General features: G+C 45.5%; 1 protein-coding gene across 3 annotated transcripts in view; it reads left to right on the plus strand.

Moving 5' to 3' along the window:
• Nucleotides 1-22,856, plus strand: part of ush2a (Usher syndrome 2A (autosomal recessive, mild)) — a 436,139-nt gene that overhangs the window by 321,856 nt on the left and 91,427 nt on the right. For all 3 annotated transcript variants that reach the window (XM_045714834.1, XM_045714836.1, XM_045714830.1), the window contains 3 exons: nucleotides 141-362; nucleotides 16,196-16,419; nucleotides 21,811-22,108. In XM_045714834.1, coding sequence (XP_045570790.1) covers nucleotides 141-362; nucleotides 16,196-16,419; nucleotides 21,811-22,108 — 744 coding nt within the window. The remainder of the gene's footprint in view (nucleotides 1-140; nucleotides 363-16,195; nucleotides 16,420-21,810; nucleotides 22,109-22,856) is intronic.

The raw sequence follows: 22,856 nt of genomic DNA on the forward strand, positions 1-22,856 counted from the left end.
ATGTTTTGGGAAATAAACTGTTTACAGTGTTTGAAACTTTATCACAATGTTTTCTTACCTTACCAACAAAACAAACTAACAGTTTACTGTTCCTCATTCCTCCTCCACCTCCTCCTTTTCCTCCTCCTCCTCTCCCCCAGGTGAGGTGTGCTGTCCTGACCCAGGACAGGGGCGTGTGTCGGTGGGGGTGGGTGACGCGTGCTGTGGGCGGGTGCCTTACTCCCCGTCAGGGGGGCAACTGTGCTGTGGAGGGCTGCTCCATGACGGCTACAGGTCCCAGTGCTGCGGCAGTACAGTCATAGAGGATACCCTGGTCTGCTGTGGAGATGCAGAGAGAGGGATACCACACACACCTTTAACAGGTGACAGATTTACACAAGCTACGTCATACACACCTTTAACAGGTGACAGATTTACACAAGCTACGCCACATATTAAATACACAGGCTGGTCAAGAAAGAGCCGTCGATTTCAGACATTTGGAAAGGTCCTGAGGACGTTGATTTATGCCTTCATCAGCGCTCAACCTAAAACAGTTCACAGTTCTCTAGCAAGCAGAGTACTTGATGATACTTAATGGAAACAGCGCATTCTTTTTTATTATAAACTGTGTGGTTCGAACTCTGAATGCTGATTGGTCGACAGCCATGGTATATCAGACCGTACACAACGGGTGTGACAAAACATTTATTTTTACTGTTCTAATTACATTGGTAACCAGTTTATTATAGCAGTAAGGCACTTCTAGGGTTTGTGGTATATGGCCAATATACCACGGCTAAGGGCTATGTCCAGACACTCCGCGTTGTGTCGTGCCTAAGAAGAGCCCTTAGCCGTGGTATATTGGCCATATACCACACCCCCTTGGGCCTAATTGCTTAATTACATTTTTAAACAACCACTTTGGCACTAATTTCAGAACCTTGTGCTAATTTTTCAAAACTCTAGACACAAAACTCAAAAAGGTCATCACTTGTAACACAGGCTGTCCAATGTTCAAAACATTGCATTGTGCATTCATATCTTTAAAGAAACCTTGCACTTGCAGAATCATTGGTTGAAATAACTCATTTATCATGAAATACCATAGGAACATTCATTTAGATCACCCACACACAAGATACCGATAGTTTCACTGTGTAGTTGTTCGTACAATAATTAAATATTGTAGTACAAAATATGTGATACATGTTTCATTATGGTACTACACGTAAATACATCACTGTAAAAGGACTAGTAGAGAGAATACTACAGACACAGTGGAGTCATTGAACAAAATATGACATTTATTGATGAAATACAATAAAATCACAACATAGGTTTCTTAGAATCAAAGCAAAAATAATTTGCTACAAAAAAGAAACAAACTACAGTAAAACATCAACTGCAGTGTTCCTCACCTGGCTCACTGTGAAAAGCTAAACAAAAGATTGATTACTGTGCTTCTATATTTCCATCAACCCTGTCTTGTGGATTTGGCCACAGGTTCTCATCCACATCACAATGGATGTTTTTATTAGCCAAACATCTTGGGAAGAATCTTCGGGCGAATCCAGGCCTGACACTGGTCTGCCGTGATGTCATTGCATGCGTCATCCATGGCCTGGAGAAGGGTGGCTTGTTCATGAGGGCGCCTATCATATACCTTCCACCTCCATGTGGAGAAAAAAATCCTCAATTGGGTTAAGGAAAGGAGAGTATGGGGGTAAGTACAGGGTGATAAATTGTGGATGGGCCTGAAACTATGCTTGAGCATGGTGGAACCTGACATTATCCCACACAATGACATAGGTCACGCCATCAGCTCTACAGACCTGATTTAGCTCATCAAGGAAGGTTACATTTGAACAGCGAATCATGTGGCTGCCTGCAACTCAATATATAGAGCATATAGAGTAGAGAGCTTTAGTTGTTGTTCGACCTAACATTAGAACGGGCAAGATGCGTAATCTAAGCAACTTGACCGTGGTATGATTGTTGATGCCACACATGGTGATTCCAGCATCTCAGAAACAGCTGCCCTCCTGGGATTTTTACACACTACAGTCTCTAGAGTTTACAGAGAATGGTGCGATAAACAAAACACATTCACTGAGCGACAGTTCTGTGGGCCAAAACACCTTGTTAATGAGAGAGGTCAGAGGAGAATGTCCAGACTCATTCACGCTAACAGAAAGGCCACAAATGCTCAAATATCAGCTGTTTAAAACAGTGGTGTGCAGAAGGGCATCTCTTAACGTACAACACCGTGAATAATTCAGCCTGTTGTGGAGGCAGGGGGGGTCCTACCCAGTGCTAGATACTAGATAGGTGTGCCTAATAAAGTGGCTGGTGAGTGTACAGTAATGTCAAATCTGAAAACAAGGTCTGGAAAAGTGGTACATGGGACCATAGAAACAGTGTCTGATAAAGAATGATGATGAAATATTACAGCCATAGATAATGTAGTCCAATTGGTTTATATTGTTTGTCAGTTTCCATAAAACTATGCATTAAGAGTAATGCAACAGTTACTTATCATTTTGAGGAGTTGTATCAATTGATAGTTAGATCATTGTAATGACATGAATAGACAGTCATCTCAGATGTAATGTGTGAATTGCATTTTGAAATGGTAATACTTTGATGTTAAGTTGTGTCATTTTGAACAGGTGATTTTAGTTCAATGAACAAATGATCTTAGCTTTATGTGTATTGTATCCAAGCAATTGGAAAAAGTGTTAGAGTTTTGAAAAATGTGCATTTTGATCATTGGCTGTGAGTTTTGTGTCTAGAGTTTTGAAAAATGACATCAAGGTTCTGAAATTAGTGTCAAAGTGATTGTAAAAAACTGTAATTTGTTTTAAGCTTTCTTCAAACCATAGCCCTAACTTTAACCACTCGGGAATTAATACCTAAACTTAACCCTTTGAGTTGTTTCTATTTTAACCCAGTAACTACACAGAATTAACACTGTAACCATGCAGAATTATTGGGTAAAAAATCGACGTTCATCCAATTACGGCAAATTCCCAAGTGAAACTATGAAATCAGGTTGAAATACAACACACATACACACACACAATAAATGTCTGTCCTACCCACATCCACGTTACACTTCCCCAAACAGTTTAGGCTGGGTCCTCAGTGACTTTAGAATGACACTGGGAAGAGAGATGGCAGATATAGGGGAGGAGAGTTAGAGAAAGAGGGGGAAGGGTGGAAGAGAGGGACTTGCTCTCTTTTGGGGTCGTCTCTCCCCTGTGGCGTCTCTGAGCGCAGGCACCCAGGCACAGATGGGCAGGGGTGTGTGTGTGTGTGTGTGTGTGTGTGTGTGTGTGTGTGTGTGTGTGTGTGTGTGTGTGTGTGTGTGTGTGTGTGTGTGTGTGTGTGTGTGTGTGTGTGTGTGTGTGTGTGTGTGTGTGTGTGTGTCTGAGCGTGTGTGTGTCTGAGCGTGTGCTTGTGAGTGTGTGTGTGTGTGGGGTGTCACACAGTGTCAGACATCTTTGTCACGGCAGATGATAGAGCGGGCAAGGGATGGCACTGGCGAGGGCACTGCCAAGCACTCTGCAGGAAACACACACACACAATTCACACACACATTCACACACAGCGGGGTACACTCTGCAGGAGTCAAAGTGCACACATTGCCAGACTTGGACACGGCACACTATTTATCACACAACATATAAACAAGGACCCCATAAGGATGTGTTGTATAGTGTCATTAGTCTCTCTCCTCACAAATGCTCTTTATATTGTACTGTACCATAAAGGACTCAGGAATGCTCAAGTCCTTTCTGAACCAGGTAACAAGTGCGCTAAGTTAAACCATGAGGAAACCATTTCACTAAATGCCCAATGGAATGTTTTGACTGCCTGTTTTCTGCCAAATGAACAGAATTCTCAACAGTGAAGATATATGCTGTGATCAATTCCTGAGTCACATATTGCAATATCTTACTTTAATACCCTCTTCCCCTCTCTTCCTTTCTTCCTCCTTCCTGTATTCCATCTTTCATTAGCGTTATCTTGCTGGAGTGAGCATATGCTTCTCTCCTCCTCTTCCTCCTCTTCCTTCTTCCGCTCTTCTCCTCCCTGCTCTCCTCTTCTTTCTCCTCCTCTTCCTCTTCTTCCACCACCTCTACTCCCCTTCCTTTCCCCCTTTCCTCTCCTCTCATCTCTCATTAGCGTTAGCTCTCCCAGTGAGAACATATGGTATGATGGATAGTTGGGCTAGCTCGGTTAGCGATGCTAAAGGCCATTTGCCGTTTGCCTGCACTGTCGGAGGGCCCGGGGCCGCCGCTCCAGCCCCGATCTGAGCGTCTGCTGCTCCCCGCAAAACACACACACACACACACACACACACACACACACACACACACACACACACACACACACACACACACACACACACACACACACACACACACACACACACACACACACACAGCAACACTTATTATAGGACGGGCTACTTAACCTTGGCAACAACACTTTCAACGACACTCTGAAGGATTCGTCCTCAGCAGGACATAGCTGCTGAGATGTTCATGTTCAGTTAACCTTCCCTACTTTTGGAAGTTTTACCAGAATGACTTGTTTGATCTGATTGTGTGACTGTGGAAGAGAATAGTAAAGTGAGAGAGGACAAAGGCAACTAATCCAAATTAATTTTAATCAAGAAAAGAAAGAAAGAAAGAAAGAAATAGTGGGGGCTTAGGAAAGAGTAAAGATAAAGAAAAATATAGAGGTAGATTGGAGAGGGATGGAGAGAGAGAGAGGAGGGGAGTGTGAGGGCTCCCTGTGTCCGTGTGAAGGGTGTCCTGTGGTGGCCAGCTGATAGGCGATAGAGGGTGATGTGATTATCAGGTCCCTGAAGTGCGATCTATCACACATTACACTCTGCTCTGTCAAGAACCATACACACCCTCCACGGGGGAACAGCAATGCTGGGAGACAGGCTGTCTGCCGGCTCACACAAACACACACACACACATACAAATGTGTGTATCCTCTGGGCAGGGCTATTGAATTTGAGCCGGGGGAAAAAGGGAAATTAAAAAGGTGAAATAGAATAAAAGAGGAAAACAAAATGTGATCAGTTTAACCTGTTCAAGGTAATGTGATATAAACAGCCACATCAGCCATATATTCCATGTATTTATTTAACCTTTATTTAACCATGCCAGGAAGTTGAGAACCTACCCTCATGTTCAACAACCGCCTGTCCAAGAGTCCAAAATACAGCAAGGAACAAATAAACATGGAAAACACGATAGTTGAAATGCGTGAGTACAAGTATGGTAAATATCATCCATACAAAAGCAGTAGCGTAGTGGGATTATATGGCCTGGACTGACTGTGTGGTTATGAACTATCATTCACATACACTGTCCAGGTCACCCCTCTCTATAAAACTCTACAGCAGGGTAGAGAGAAAGACCAAAGGCAGTAAACAAACTCCAATCCCTGTTTAATACTGCAGTTATCTTACATTAAAACATAGATTTAGTCTAACAGCAGTTTGCAGAGTCAGAGGAAGGACAGTAAACACACGTTTAGTGTTTAAAAGACTACAATAATGCTGTAATATATGTAATATTAGCCTATCCATTAGTTAGTGGGTTTGTTTGAGGATAACGAACTGTTGGTTCAGTCTTCAGTTTATGTTACATAAAGACGTTGATCCTTACTAACAGCAAGTTGGAGTGTTTAGGGAGACAGACAGACAGCAAACATGTTAGTCTGCCGTATTTTCAGACTAATACAGTATCAGACTCCTCTCTTGAGCCACTCGATTTACTTTAGTTTGTTTCGTTTTTTGGAGGAGGTAGATAGTTTAGCGGACTCACGGCTGTTTGGCCTCCCAGAGCTTCTAACCCCTTATGAGTCACTGCCTTGCTATGTGTGCCCCTCTCTACCCCCCCCCTTCTCACCCTTTCTTAAGTCGCTACTTCCCAGTGTGTGCGCTCCCCTAACTCTTCCCCCTCCGCCTGTGGTGTGTGCACCAGCCCAAACGTTCAAGGGCAATTCTGAATATCCCTTTTCACCGTTTAAGTGTTAAAAGCCTCTCGGTCCGGGGGTGTTATGTCAACGCGGCGCCACCATCAGCCCGGGTGATGGAAACGGCTGTGATGATGCTAAAAGAAAGGAGGGGAAAAAAACATAATAAGCAAATATGTTTTTCAAGGACACCGTGACCATTTGCTGGAGGAAATTATCCCTGTAGTTAAGAGCTGAGCCTGACGAGATGAGGCTGGGTGTGTGCGTGTGTGAGGTGGTGATGCGCGTGCATTTTCTGGTGTGTGTGTGTGTGTGTGTGTGTGTGTGTGTGTGTGGTGCCATGCTTAATCATCCCTCACATGAATGTCCTCGCATTGTTCTGCCAAAACTCTCACATCAGCAATGGGGACCAGTCGACAGACGAACAGACAGTACGTCCTAAACAAGCGTCGTCTATCTGGGGTGTTTTAATAGACGGAGTGGAGGCTGAACAGATGAAGACGTTTCCTTTTAATGTGTTTATGATGATGTCTTTTCTATTGAGTTACCTTAATGGCCTGAACATCCTCCAGCCATTACATTAGCACGTAGCTGTTAGCTGCTAGCTGTTAGCCGCTGTGTTGGAGACCCAGGGTTAGAGTTGGGCTATGGATTTAATCAAACACTAATCACTAAGTAGTGGGGAAAGTGTCGGGAAAGCTCTGGAACTGAAGCGAAGGCTACTGAAATAATACAAATACATTACGAACACACTCTGAAACAAACAATTGCTCTAACAAACAGTAAACACACAAACACACTTTAGCAGATGGTTTGTAAGTGTTGGCTTGGTATAGGTTCATAAAGCCTCATAAAGAATGGCAGTGATTGGTAGATGGGTAACAATAACAAATCAGACAGTGATTATCTCTTTAGGCATGGTCAAGTTAATAATAATTCTGTGGATGATGTATTAAACCACCCAGACACATCAAAGATACAGTCGTCCTGAGCTGCAGAACAGGAAGGAAACTGCTCAGGGACGTCACCATGAGGCCATTGGTGATTTTAAAACAGCTACAGAGTTATATGGCTGTGATGGGAGAAAACTGAGGATGGATCAACAACATTGTAGTGACTTCACAATAATGACCTAATGACTTGTAATCTCACCAGTGGCCAATTTAATTGTTTGGACATGATTTATAAAAATAAAAAAACACTTGTCTATATGAGGTCCCACATTTGACAGTGGATATCAGAGCAGAAACTATACCATGAAGTCCAAGGAACTGTCTGTGGAGTCTGAGGGATCAACAGTGTCCACATCACCAACAAACTAACATGGTCCAAGCACACCATGACAGTCGTGAAGCGGGCACGACAAAACCTATTCCCCCTCAGGAGACTGAAAAGATTTGGCACGGGTCCTCAGATCCTCAAAAGGTTCTACAGCTGCACCATCGAGAGCATCCTGACTGGTTGCATCACTGCCTGGTATAGCAACTGCTCGGCCCCCGACCGCAAGGCACTACAGAGGGTAGTGCGAATAGCCCAGTACATCACTGGGACCAAGCTTCCTGCCATCCAGGACCTCTATACAAGGCGGTGTCAGAGGAAGGCCGTAACAATTGTCAAAGACTCCAGCCACCCTAGTCATAGACTGTTCTCTATGCTACCACATGGCAAGCGGTACCGGAGCGCCAAGTCTAGGTCCAAAAGGCTTCTAAACAGCTTCTACCCCAAGGCATAAGACTCCTGAACATCTAGTCAAATGGCTACCCGGACTATTCACATTGCCCCTCTCCCCTCTCCACACCACTGCTACTCTCTCTTGTCATCTATCCATAGTCACTTTAATTAACTCTACCTACATGTACATACTACCTCAACTAACCGGTGCCCCCACACATTGACTCGTACCGGCACCCCACTGTATATATTGTTTTTATTATTATTTTTTACTGCTCCTCCTTAATTACTTGTTACTTTTATCTCTTATTCTTATCTGTTATTTTTTTAAACTGCACTGTCGGTTAGGGGCTCGTATGTAAACATTTCACCTGTTGTATTCGGCGCATGTGACTAATAACATTTGATTTGATTAGATCTCAGAGATAGAATTGTGATGAGACACATATCTGGGAAAGGGTATAAAACAATGTCTATAGTGTTGAAAGTTTCCAAGAGAAGAGTGGTCTCCACCATTGGGAAATGGAAAAAATATGGAACTACCCAGACTCTGGAGTTGCTTACCAAGAAGACAGTGAATTTTCCTGAGTGTCCAAGTTACAGTTTTGACTTAAATCTGTATGAAAATATATGTCAAGACTTGAAAATATTGCACAATACAGGTGTGCAAAGCTCTTATGACTTACCCAAGAAGTTTCGCAGCTGCAATCGCTGCCAAAGGTGTTTCTAACATGTATGGACTCAAAACTGAATACATTTCAACTCTATATCTGACATGGTACAGGTGTCTTCTTTTTTAAACCCATAGCCATGTGTGTATACTTTTGTTTCAAAATAGATGTGTTTAAGACTACCAAGAAACACTCTGTGTGACCCTGATTCAGCCCACTGCAGTAAAAGGTTCATCCCATTTTGTAGCACAATAAAATGTGAAGAATTCCAAGTGGGGTGTTGACTTTCTGTAGGCACTGTACACAAACACACACACACACTTGAGAGTACATCTGTGAAGGGCGATCAATACAGTCTCATGTTCAGCATTTTTTTACCTGTGCTTTACCTGCTTCCTCTCTCTCTCTTTCACACTCTCCCTATTTCTCCATTCCTCTCTCCATCACTATCTCCGTCACTCCCTCTATCAGAGAGAGGTTCAGATGTAGGATCTTCATTTGAGCCAGTTTGCTACAGCAGGAAAATAATTTACATTTTTGTAGGGTTGATACATTTTTCATTAAGAAAAATCAAGTCTTAAATTTCATAGTTGATTACAAATTTACAAACTTTAGAAGCCTTTTTAAAACTAAAATACACTACAAGTTTGCGTTTCCTGCTGTGCTGGGGCATTCTCAGTAGCAAAAGAGTGATCAAATGAAGATACTACATCTGTATAAGCACATGGACAGGTGCCTGCTGTGTGTCTCCAGGGGATGGTCCTCAGGGACTGGTGTAAACTGCCGGCCCAGCCTTTCTGTCCTGTCACACACAAACACACAGTGTGAGAAAGTCAATTCAATGTGATTTCATCACAACGCACAGTGCATCCTCCCAGGAGGTGGTGTGTGTGGGGTTTGGTGTGTGGCTTACCCACAGTCCCCCCGGTAATGCAGAGTACACAGGAATATTAATATAACAGTGAAACTCTCTGTTATTGAATACTGTTACCAGTGCTATTCCTGGATCGTAAAGAGCGCTTGTTCCGTGCCGTGTCTGTGACTTTGAAAATGTGTGTGTGTGTGTGTGTGTGTGTGTGTGTGTGTGTGTGTGTGTGTGGACCTGTATGCATGTGTATAAAGTTAAATGGGGGGCTAATATATTCAGGTATTTAAAAGTGTTTTGTTTGTTTTAAGTTGGGGTTTAGTAGCCGAAAGGCTAGCGTAATCCACGACACACATTTTTATCAGTTGTTCATTGCAGGCTAAATATTTACTTCTCATTAAGTGAATGAACCTTAATTCACACTGCCTAAGCACCTTCTGTCGGCACGAGTCCCCTGCGCTCTAATGAATGTATGCAAATCCATCATCAATCTGAAGATTAGCTACAGCGCTGTGCTGTGTGTGTGTGTGTGTGTGAGAGTGTGTGTGTGTGTGTGTGTGTGTGTGTGTGTGTGTGTGTGTGTGTGTGTGTGTGTGTGTGTGTGTGTGTGTGTGTGTGTGTGTGTGTGTGTGTGTGTGTGTGTGTGTGTGTGTGTGTGTGTGTACAGAGAGATTGTGTTTCTGTTGAAATACTGATATGAAAATAACTGAAGTTTAGCTTTAGAGGAGATGTCAGACTAGAGTACCTACCTATGTCTCTCTCTCTCTCTCTCCCCTCTCTCTCTCTCTCTCTCTCTCTCTCTCTCTCTCTCTCACTCTACTGCTTGGATGTAAGGTGAAAGGGATGGAAAGAGGATGGAGGGAAGTGGAAGGGGGGAGGTAGAAAAGGACAGATGGATGGATGGAGGGGTTTTGAACAGTCCCTGTAAGCATCATTATTACTTGTCTATTATTTCTCTATTTTCTCTCTGCGTCGTTGGGAAGGGCCAGTGAGTAAGCATTTCACTGTTAGTCTACACCTGTTGTTTTACCAAGCATATGACATATACAATTAGATTTGATTTGACCAGGTCACAGTATCAAAGTTCACATTTCCCTGAGGAAGGAATGAATAGAGGAAGGGAGGGAGGTGGTAAAGATGATTAAACACCCTGTAAATAGCGGAGGGCATCCGGAAGGGAAGTGGAAGGGAAGATAGGACAGGGACGTGTGTGTGTGTGTGTGTGTGTGTGTGTGTGTGTGTGTGCGTGCGTGCATGCGTGCACGCGTGCGTGTGTGTGAGGGTTGCTGCTGCTGGAGAGGAGAAAGCTATTTTGGAAAACTGTTGAGCTGTTTATTTGCAAGTCATTGAAGCTGAAGTGATGCGCCCTGGGAATCGCCACCGAGCCCCGCTCCGCAACAGCTGCCGTCCCTAAGTGAGTTAGCGCGCGTCAGACATCTTTATGTCACGATGGCCCGTGATTTATACCGCATCGCTCGGCGGAGCCACAGAGCCTGCACGCGGCAGCAAGAGAGAATCAGCTGAAGCCATCCGTTTGGCGGCTGAGTGAAAAGAGCGTGTGGATTAATGGCTCTGTCAGAGTTTATATGCGCAAAGAACGAACACTGATTAGAGTATTAAGCAATTAGCCATTTATCACCGTTGAACTAGGTAGCCGGGTAATTAAAGTTGTGGTGGTTTACCCACGGAAAGAACGTACCACTCACACAATATTACAGTCACTACCACAGAGGTCTAGAACTATAGGAAGAACACAGGACTCACACACTGTTACAGTCACTACCACAGAGATCTAGAACTATAGGAAGAACACAGGACTCACACACTGTTACAGTCACTACCACAGAGGTCTAGAACTATAGGAAGAACACAGGACTCACACACTGTTACAGTCACTACCACAGAGATCTAGAACTATAGGAAGAACACAGGACTCACACACTGTTACAGTCACTACCACAGAGATCTAGAACTATAGGAAGAACACAGGACTCACACACTGTTACAGTCACTACCACAGAGATCTAGAACTATAGGAAGAACACAGGACTCACACACTGTTACAGTCACTACCACAGAGATCTAGAACTATAGGAAGAACACAGGACTCACACACTGTTACAGTCACTACCACAGAGATCTAGAACTATAGGAAGAACACAGGACTCACACACTGTTACAGTCACTACCACAGAGATCTAGAACTATAGGAAGAACACAGAAGAACACTCATCCCGTCAGTACATGATGCCCGGCTATTCTTTAAAAGTGCCTTCCTCACCATCTTAAATAAGCATGCCCCACTCAAAAAATGTAGAACTAGGAATAGATATAGTCCTTGGTTCACTCCAGACCTGTCTGCCCTTGACCAGCACAAAAACATCCTGTGGCGTTCTGCATTAGCATCGAATAGTCCCCATGATATGCAACTTTTCAGGGAAGTTAGGAACAAATATACACAGGCAGTTAGAAAAGCCAAGGCTAGCTTTTTCAAACAGAAATTTGCATCCTGTAGTACTCAAAAAGGTTCTGGGACACTGTAAAGTCCATGGAGAATAAGAGCACCTCCTCCCAGCTGCCCACTGCTCTGAGGCTAGGAAACACTGTTACCACCGATAAATCCACTATAATTGAGAATTTCAATAAGCATTTCTCTACGGCTGGCCATGCTTTCCACCTGGCTACCCCTACCCCGGTCAAATGCCCGGCACCCTCCACAGCAACCCGCCAAAGCCCCCACCATTTCTCCTTCACCCAAATCCAGATAGCTGATGTTCTGAAAGAGCTGCAAAATCTGGACCCATACAAATCAGCCGGGATAGACAATCTGGACCCTCTCTTTCTAAAATTATCTGCCGAAATTGTTGCAACCCCTATTACTAGCCTGTTCAACCTCTCTTTCGTAACGTCTGAGATTCCCAAAGATTGGAAAGCTGCCGCGGTCATCCCCCTCTTCAAAGGGGGTGACACTCTAGACCCAAATTGCTACAGACCTATATCTATCCTACCCTGTCTTTCTAAGGTCTTCGAAAGCCAAGTTAACAAACAGATTACCGACCATTTCGAATCCCACCGTACCTTCTCCGCTATGCAATCTGGTTTCAGAGCTAGTCATGGGTGCACCTCAGCCACGCTCAAGGTCCTAAACAACATCATAACCACCATCGATAAGAGATATTACTGTGCAGCCGTATTCATCGACCTGGCCAAGGCTTTCGACTCTGTCAATCACCACATTCTTATTGGCAGACTCGACAGCCTTGGTTTCTCAAATGATTGCCTCGTCTGATTTACCAACTACTTCTCTGATAGAGTTCAATGTGTCAAATCGGAGGGCCTGTTGTCCGGACCTCTGGCAGTCTCTATGGGGGTGCCACAGGGTTCAATTCTCGGGCCGACTCTTTTCTCTGTATACATCAATGATGTTGCTCTTGCTGCTGGTGATTCTCTGATCCACCTCTACGCAAACGACACCATTCTGTATACTTCTGGCCCCTCTTTGGACACTGTGTTAACTAACCTCCAGACGAGCTTCGATGCCATTCAACTCTCCTTCCGTGGCCTCCAACTGCTCTTAAACGCAAGTAAAACTAAATGCATGCTCTTCAATCGATCACTGCCCGCACCTGCTCGCCCGTCCAGCATCACTACTCTGAATGGCTCTGACTTAGAATACGTGGACAACTACAAATACCTGGGTGTCTGGTTAGACTGTAAACTCTCCTTCCAGACTCACATTAAGCATCTCCAATCCAAAATTAAATCTAGAATTGGCTTCCTATACAAAGCATCCTTCACTCATGCTGCCAAACATACCCTCGTAAAACTGACCATCCTACCGATCCTCAACTTCGGTGATGTCATCTATAAAATAGCCTCCAATACTCTACTCAACAAACTGAATGCAGTCTATCACAGTGCCATCTGTTTTGTCACCAAAGCCCCATATACTACCCACCATTGCGACCTGTACGCTCTCGTTGGTTGGCCCTCGCTTCATACTCGTCGCCAAACCCACTGGCTACAGGTTATCTACAAGTCTCTGCTAGGTAAAGCCCCGCCTTATCTCAGCTCACTGGTCACCATAGCAGCACCCACTCGTAGCACGCACTCCAGCAGGTATATCTCACTGGTCACCCCCAAAGCCAATTCCTCCTTTGGTCGTCTTTCCTTCCAGTTCTCTGCTGCCAATGACTGGAACGAACTGCAAAAATCTCTGAAGCTGGAGACTCATATCTCCCTCACTAGCTTTAAGCACCAGCTGTCAGAGCAGCTCACAGATCACTGCACCTGTACATAACCCATCTGTAAACAGCCCATCTATCTACCTACCTCATCCCCATACTGTATTTATTTATTTATCTTGCTCGTTTGCACCCCAGTATCTCTACTTGCACATTCATCTTCTGTACATCTACCATTCCAGTGTTTAATTGCTATATTGTAATTACTTCGCCACCATGGCCTATTTATTGCCTTAACTCCCTTATCTTACCTCATTTGCACTCACTGTATATAGACTTTTTGTTTTCTTTTGTTCTACTGTATTATTGACTGTATGTTTTGTTTATTCCATGTGTAACTCTGTGTTGTTGTATGTGTCGAATTGCTATGTTTTATCTTGGCCAGGTCGCAGTTGCAAATGACAACTTGGTCTCAACTAGCCTACCTGGTTAAATAAAGGTGAAATATAAAAATAAATAAACAGGACTCACACACTGTTAAAGTCAGTACCACAGAGATCTAGAACTATAGGAATAACACAGGACTCACACACTGTTACAGTCACTACCACAGAGATCTAGAACTATAGGAAGAACACAGGACTCACACACTGTTACAGTCACTACCACAGAGATCTAGAACTATAGGAAGAACACAGGACTCACACACTGTTACAGTCACTACCACAGAGATCTAGAACTATAGGAAGAACACAGGACTCACACACTGTTACAGTCACTACCACAGAGATCTAGAACTATAGGAAGAACACAGGACTCACACACTGTTACAGTCACTACCACAGAGATCTAGAACTATAGGAAGAACACAGGACTCACACACTGTTACAGTCACTACCACAGAGATCTAGAACTATAGGAAGAACACAGGACTCACACACTGTTACAGTCACTACCACAGAGATCTCGAACTGCAATAGACAGAGGTGCTGTGCTCTGTCAGTTGCTACAGAGGTATGGAACTAATATAGAGAGGGTTCTGTGTTCTGTTAGAACCACTACAGGCTTTATGACTAGTACAGTAGTAGATATGGCTGTATGACTAGAGGACATTAGCTCAGTACAGTAGTAGATATGGCTATATGACTAGAGGACATTAGCTAGTCATGCTTGAGAGTGACAGATGAAGACGAGCAGCAAGCAGAGAAAGGCTTTGTTCTTCCCTCCTTTAGAACATCTTGAGATGAACAGAAGCCATTTTTCCATTTTAACCATGATATTCAAGGTTAGGGTGTCATGGCAGAGAGACATCACACGTCTCTGTCACAGATACCAGCTCAGGATCCACGCGTGTCCCTCCCCCACACTTTAACATTCTACATGCAGCAGCAGTGGGGAATAATATTATAGAGGAAAACATCTTTAATGTCCTACGTCGTTCACATTCACCATATCCGTTGAATTCTCAGTGTATGTCGTCACCCATCCTTAGGTGGTGGAGATCCATATCTGTTTATTTAACCTTTCTTTGTGTGGAGGTGTGTGTCTCTGCTCGCTGCGGTGGAATCATGTCAGGTGGTGGGTTCATGCTGGTCCAGTCAAACTGCATTAGAAGCACTGCCATTAGAGGGAGGGAGGGAGGGAGGGGAGGGAGGGAGGGAGGGAGGGAGGGAGGGAGGAGGGAGGGAGGGAGGGAGGGAGCGAACGAACGAACGAACGAAAGATAGAAGAGGGAGAGAGGGAGGGAGGAGGGAGAGAGAGAGAAGAGCGAACGAAAGATAGAAGAGGGAGGGAGGGAGGGAGGGAGGGAGGGAGGGAGGGAGGGAGGGAGGGAGGGAGGGAGGGAGGGAGGGAGAATGAACGAATGAACGAATGAATGAAAGATAGAAGAAAGAGAGAGAGGGAGGGAGGGAGGGAGGGAGGGAGGGAGGGAGGGAGGGAGGGAGGGAGGGAGGGAGGGAGGGAGGGAGAAATAGAAAAGGAGAGAACGCTAGGGAGACATAGGAAGAAGAATAGAGGGATGAAAAGTGGCTGACAATGAGCAGGAGAGAGGGTTGATGGGTAATGGCGGTGGACGTGTGGCAGCAGGCAGGCTCAGCAACACGCAAACTACACAAATGACGTACATGTTTTACATTTTAGTCATTTAGCAGAAGCTCTTATCCAGAGCGACTTACAGTAGTGAATGCATACATTTCATAAATTTTTTCTCCGTACTGGTCCCCCGTGGGAATCAAACCCACAACCCTGGCGTTGCAAACACCATGCTCTACCAACTGAGCCACACAGGACCACGTACACAGCGCATGTGTCACAGTTTTGACAACACATTTCAGGGAGTCCCAGGGAGGATGTCTACTGTCACAGGGTGGTTAGATACACTGGGATACACACACACACACACACACATGCACAGACACACACACAGACACACAGACACACACACACACAGACAGACACACACACACACACACAGACAGACAGACACACACACACACACAGACACAGACAGACAAACAGACAGACACACAGACAGACACACACACACAGACAGACACACACACACACACAGACAGACAGACAAACAGACAAACAGACAGACACACAGACAGACACACAGAAGAAGACACTTTATTTTGGTGATTTAGTTAAGATGGTTCGTTTCAGTTCAGTCTGAAACTGAGTCCTCTTCACTGATGGTGTGTGTGTGTGTGTGTGTGTGTGTGTGTGTGTGTGTGTGTGTGTGTGTGTGTGTGTGTGTGTGTGTGTGTGTGTGTGTGTGTGTGTGTGTGTGTGTGTGTGTGTGTGTGTACCCCCAGGTCTGTCCTGCTGTGGGGAGGACTATTTGAACTCCTCCACATCGCTCTGCTGTGTTGGCCATGATGGTTTTCCTAGAATGCATCCTGCTGGTAACGGAACGGTTCATTTGCAGTGCTGCGGGTCAGAGGTCATCAACCAGGAAGAGGAGTGCTGTAACGGAGTGGGCTACAACCCCCACAGACATGTGTGTGCTGACAGAGTGTCATCTGGACTAGTGAAGGAGGTAAGGAGGCAGAGTCATCTGTCTATGACAGTGTCATCTGGACTAGTGACGGAGGTAAGGAGGTAAGGAGGCAGAGTCATCTGTCTATGACAGAGTGTCATCTGGACTAGTGACGGAGGTAAGGAGGTAAGGAGGCAGAGTCATCTGTCTATGACAGTGTCATCTGGACTAGTGACGGAGGTAAGGAGGCAGAGTCATCTGTCTATGACAGAGTGTCATCTGGACTAGTGACGGAGGTAAGGAGGCAGAGTCATCTGTCTATGACAGAGTGTCATCTGGACTAGTGACGGAGGTAAGGAGGTAAGGAGGCAGAGTCATCTGTCTATGACAGAGTGTCATCTGGACTAGTGACGGAGGTAAGGAGGCAGAGTCATCTGTCTATGACAGTGTCATCTGGACTAGTGACGGAGGTAAGGAGGTAAGGAGGCAGAGTCATCTGTCTATGACAGAGTGTCATCTGGACTAGTGACGGAGGTAAGGAGGTAAGGAGGCAGAGTCATCTGTCTATGACAGTGTCATCTGGACTAGTGACGGAGGTAAGGAGGTAAGGAGGCAGAGTCATCTGTCTATGACAGTGTCATCTGGACTAGTGACGGAGGTAAGGAGGCAGAGTCATCTGTCTATGACAGAGTGTCATCTGGACTAGTGACGGAGGTAAGGAGGTAAGGAGGCAGAGTCATCTGTCTATGACAGAGTGTCATCTGGACTAGTGACGGAGGTAAGGAGGTAAGGAGGCAGAGTCATCTGTCTATGACAGAGTGTCATCTGGACTAGTGACGGAGGTAAGGAGGCAGAGTCATCTGTCTATGACAGTGTCATCTGGACTAGTGACGGAGGTAAGGAGGTAAGGAGGCAGAGTCATCTGTCTATGACAGAGTGTCATCTGGACTAGTGACGGAGGTAAGGAGGCAGAGTCATCTGTCTATGACAGAGTGTCATCTGGACTAGTGACGGAGGTAAGGAGGTAAGGAGGCAGAGTCATCTGTCTATGACAGTGTCATCTGGACTAGTGACGGAGGTAAGGAGGCAGAGTCATCTGTCTATGACAGAGTGTCATCTGGACTAGTGACGGAGGTAAGGAGGTAAGGAGGCAGAGTCATCTGTCTATGACAGAGTGTCATCTGGACTAGTGACGGAGGTAAGGAGGCAGAGTCATCTGTCTATGACAGAGTGTCATCTGGACTAGTGACGGAGGTAAGGAGGTAAGGAGGCAGAGTCATCTGTCTATGACAGTGTCATCTGGACTAGTGACGGAGGTAAGGAGGCAGAGTCATCTGTCTATGACAGAGTGTCATCTGGACTAGTGACGGAGGTAAGGAGGTAAGGAGGCAGAGTCATCTGTCTATGACAGAGTGTCATCTGGACTAGTGACGGAGGTAAGGAGGCAGAGTCATCTGTCTATGACAGTGTCATCTGGACTAGTGAAGGAGGTAAGGAGGCAGAGTCATCTGTCTATGACAGTGTCATCTGGACTAGTGACGGAGGTAAGGAGGTAAGGAGGCAGAGTCATCTGTCTATGACAGAGTGTCATCTGGACTAGTGACGGAGGTAAGGAGGCAGAGTCATCTGTCTATGACAGAGTGTCATCTGGACTAGTGACGGAGGTAAGGAGGCAGAGTCATCTGTCTATGACAGAGTGCCATCTGGACTAGTGACGGAGGTAAGGAGGCAGAGTCATCTGTCTATGACAGAGTGTCATCTGGACTAGTGACGGAGGTAAGGAGGTAAGGAGGCAGAGTCATCTGTCTATGACAGTGTCATCTGGACTAGTGAAGGAGGTAAGGAGGTAAGGAGGCAGAGTCATCTGTCTATGACAGTGTCATCTGGACTAGTGAAGGAGGTAAGGAGGCAGAGTCATCTGTCTATGACAGTGTCATCTGGACTAGTGACGGAGGTAAGGAGGTAAGGAGGCAGAGTCATCTGTCTATGACAGTGTCATCTGGACTAGTGACGGAGGTAAGGAGCCAGAGTCATCTGTCTATGACAGTGTCATCTGGACTAGTGACGGAGGTAAGGAGGTAAGGAGGCAGAGTCATCTGTCTATGACAGAGTGTCATCTGGACTAGTGACGGAGGTAAGGAGGCAGAGTCATCTGTCTATGACAGAGTGTCATCTGGACTAGTGAAGGAGGTAAGGAGGCAGAGTCATCTGTCTATGACAGTGTCATCTGGACTAGTGACGGAGGTAAGGAGGTAAGGAGGCAGAGTCATCTGTCTATGACAGAGTGTCATCTGGACTAGTGACGGAGGTAAGGAGGTAAGGAGGCAGAGTCATCTGTCTATGACAGTGTCATCTGGACTAGTGAAGGAGGTAAGGAGGCAGAGTCATCTGTCTATGACAGTGTCATCTGGACTAGTGACGGAGGTAAGGAGGTAAGGAGGCAGAGTCATCTGTCTATGATAGTGTCATCTGGACTAGTGACGGAGGTAAGGAGGTAAGGAGGCAGAGTCATCTGTCTATGACAGAGTGTCATCTGGACTAGTGACGGAGGTAAGGAGGCAGAGTCATCTGTCTATGACAGAGTGTCATCTGGACTAGTGACGGAGGTAAGGAGGTAAGGAGGCAGAGTCATCTGTCTATGACAGTGTCTACTGGACTAGTGACGGAGGTAAGGAGGTAAGGAGGCAGAGTCATCTGTCTATGACAGAGTGTCATCTGGACTAGTGACGGAGGTAAGGAGGTAAGGAGGCAGAGTCATCTGTCTATGACAGTGTCATCTGGACTAGTGAAGGAGGTAAGGAGGCAGAGTCATCTGTCTATGACAGTGTCATCTGGACTAGTGACGGAGGTAAGGAGGTAAGGAGGCAGAGTCATCTGTCTATGACAGAGTGTCATCTGGACTAGTGACTGAGGTAAGGAGGCAGAGTCATCTGTCTATGACAGTGTCATCTGGACTAGTGACGGAGGTAAGGAGGTAAGGAGGCAGAGTCATCTGTCTATGACAGAGTGTCATCTGGACTAGTGACGGAGGTAAGGAGGCAGAGTCATCTGTCTTTGACAGAGTGTCATCTGGACTAGTGACGGAGGTAAGGAGGTAAGGAGGCAGAGTCATCTGTCTATGACAGAGTGTCATCTGGACTAGTGACGGAGGTAAAGAGGCAGAGTCATCTGTCTATGACTCTGTGTAGGGGGTGGGGAGGTTGTATCTGTAGTAGTGTACATACTATACTGTATGTGTCTCTACCTGACTTCTAGAAATTGCTTAGCATTTAGTGTATTATCAATCATTATTCATGTAATCATGGATTAAAGTAGATACATTATAAATACAAAAGTATGTGAACACCCCTTCAAATTAGGGGATTTGGCTATTTCAGCGACAGATGTATGAAATCGAGCACACAGCCATGCAATCTCCATAGACAAACACTGGCAGTCGAATGGCCTTACTGAAGAGCTCAGTGACTTTCAACGTAGCACCGTCATAGGATGCCACCTTTCCAACAAGTCAACAAGTCTAACAAGCCCTGCTAGAGCTGCCCCGGTCAACTGGAAGGGCTGTTATTGTGAAGTGGAAACGTCTAGGAGCCCAGCCACGAAGTGGTTCGCCATACAAAAATTGTCTGTCCATGGTTGTAACACTCACTACTGAGTTCCAAACTGCCTCTGGAAGCAACGTTAGCATAAGAACTGTTCGTCGGGAGTTTCATGAAATGGGTTTCCATGGCTGAGCAGCCTCACACAAGCCTAAGATCACCATGCGCAATGCCAAGCGTCGGCTGGTGTGAGTGGTGTGAAGCTCGCCGCTATTGGACTCTGGAGCAGTGGAAACACATTCTCTGGAGTGATGAATCACGCTTCACCATCTGGCAGTCTTACGGATGAATCTGGGTTTGGCGGATGCAGGAGAACGCTACCTGCCCAACTGCATAGTGACAACTGTAAAGTTTGGTGGAGGAAGAATAATAAATCTTAACGCTACAGTTTATAATGACATTATAGACGATTCTGCACTTCCAACTTTGTGGCAACAGTTTGGGAAAGGCCCGTTCCTGTTTCAGCATGAGAACGCCTCCCTGCACAAAGCGAGGCCCATACAGAAATGGTTTGTCAAGATTGGTGTGGAAGAACTTGACTGGCCTGCACAGAGCCCTGACCTCAACCCCATCTATCACCTTTGGGATGAATTGGAACGCCGACTGCGAGCCAGGCCTAATCGCCCAACAACAGTGCCCGACCTCACTAATGCTCTTGTGGCTGAATGGAAGCCAGTCCAGGCAGCAATGTTCCAACATCTAGTGGAAAGCCTCTTATAGCAGATAAGGGGGGACCAACTCCATATTAATGCCCATGATTTTGGAATGAGATGTTCGATGAGCAGGTGTCCACATACTTTTGGTCATGCAGTGTATATTGGACTTTGTCGTAGCCATGTGGGATGACAGCAGGTCTGAATGTATATCTATATCTATATATCTGAACACACACACATGCGCACACACACACTCGTCAGGAGTCGGGGACCTGAGCCATAGCACATTTATCAGTTGCTCCCAGGCTGTGATAGTGTGTTCCTATCCCAGCATGAGAGCAAGAAAGGTAAGAGGAGGAGAAGAGAGAGAGAGGAGAGGACTGGGGAGGAACTGTCATTATCCTAATGATGTCATTAAGGCAGCAGCCACGCTACACACACACACATGTTCACACACATGGCTTCCTGAAGAAACCACCCGGTATATACATACCATACCATGGCTTAGTTACAGTTAATGGTAACATACATAAACATACATACTGTATATACAGTCATATGAATACTAGACACAGTGAAATACAAATATGGATCAGAAGTCCCCACATGGATAGGAGAAGGATATTTTAGGCTTAGAGGTTAGGGTTAGTGTTACAATTTAGGGTTAGGAGTTAGACTTAGGTTTAGGGTTAGTGTTTGGGGTTAGGGTTAAAGTTAGGTTAAGGGTTAGGGTTAGGGGTTAGGGAAAATAGGATTTTGAATGGGAATAAATTGTTAGGTCCCCACAAGGATATTAAAACAAACGTGTGTGTGTGTGTGTGTGTGTGTGTGTGTGTGTGTGTGTGTGTGTGTGTGTGTGTGTGTGTGTGTGTGTGTGTGTGTGTGTGTGTGTGTGTGTGTGTGTGTGTGTGTGTGTGTGTGTGTGTGTGTGTGTGTGTGTGTGTGTGTGTGTGTGTGTGTGTGTGTGTGTGTGTGTGTGTATGTCTAACTGCAGTGTGTTGTCTCCTTTCCAGGCCCAGTGTTCTCCCAGTACTCTGTGTGTGTGTGTGTGTGTGTGTGTGTGTGTGTGTGTGTGTGTGTGTGTGTGTGTGTGTGTGTGTGTGTGTGTGTGTGTGTGTGTGTGTGTGTGTGTGTGTGTGTGTGTGTGTGTGTGTGTGTGTGTGTGTATGTCTAACTGCAGTGTGTTGTCTCCTTTCCAGGCCCAGTGTTCTCCCAGTACTCTGTGTTCAGTGTCTGCTGCCTCCACAGCCTACTGTGGGTCCTGTTCCTTCAACCCGTCTCTCTACATCTGTACCTGGGTCCTCGCTACACACACACTCCACACCACACACACACCTGAAACCACAACGCTAAACTCTCCGCGAACTACACACACACTCATGACCTCACACACCCCCCTGACCACACACACTCCTTTGGAACAGTCTGATCCAGGCCTCTGCTCCTCCCAAGAAGATTTGATCTACAGTGGAGTGGCCAATAGATACAGCTACACAGGTATGACTACTGGCCAATAGATACAGCTACACTGGTATGACTACTGACCAATAGATACAGCTACACAGGTATGACTACTGGCCAATAGATACAGCTACACTGGTATGACTACTGGCCAATAGATACAGCTACACTGGTATGACTACTGGCCAATAGATACAGCTACACAGGTATGACTACTGACCAATAGATACAGCTACACAGGTATGACTACTGGCCAATAGATACAGCTACACAGGTATGACTACTGACCAATAGATACAGCTACACTGGTATGACTACTGGCCAATAGATACAGCTACACAGGTATGACTACTGACCAATAGATACAGCTACACAGGTATGACTACTGGCCAATAGATACAGCTACACAGGTATGACTACTGACCAATAGATACAGCTACACTGGTATGACTACTGACCAATAGATACAGCTACACAGGTATGACTACTGGCCAATAGATACAGCTACACAGGTATGACTACTGACCAATAGATACAGCTACACAGGTATGACTACTGACCAATAGATACAGCTACACAGGTATGACTACTGACCAATAGATACAGCTACACAGGTATGACTACTGGCCAATAGATACAGCTACACAGGTATGACTACTGACCAATAGATACAGCTACACAGGTATGACTACTGGCCAATAGATACAGCTACACAGGTATGACTACTGACCAATAGATACAGCTACACAGGTATGACTACTGGCCAATAGATACAGCTACACAG

Source organism: Salmo salar, chromosome ssa01 (assembly GCF_905237065.1).
Source record: "Salmo salar chromosome ssa01, Ssal_v3.1, whole genome shotgun sequence".
Lineage (NCBI taxonomy): Eukaryota > Metazoa > Chordata > Actinopteri > Salmoniformes > Salmonidae > Salmo > Salmo salar.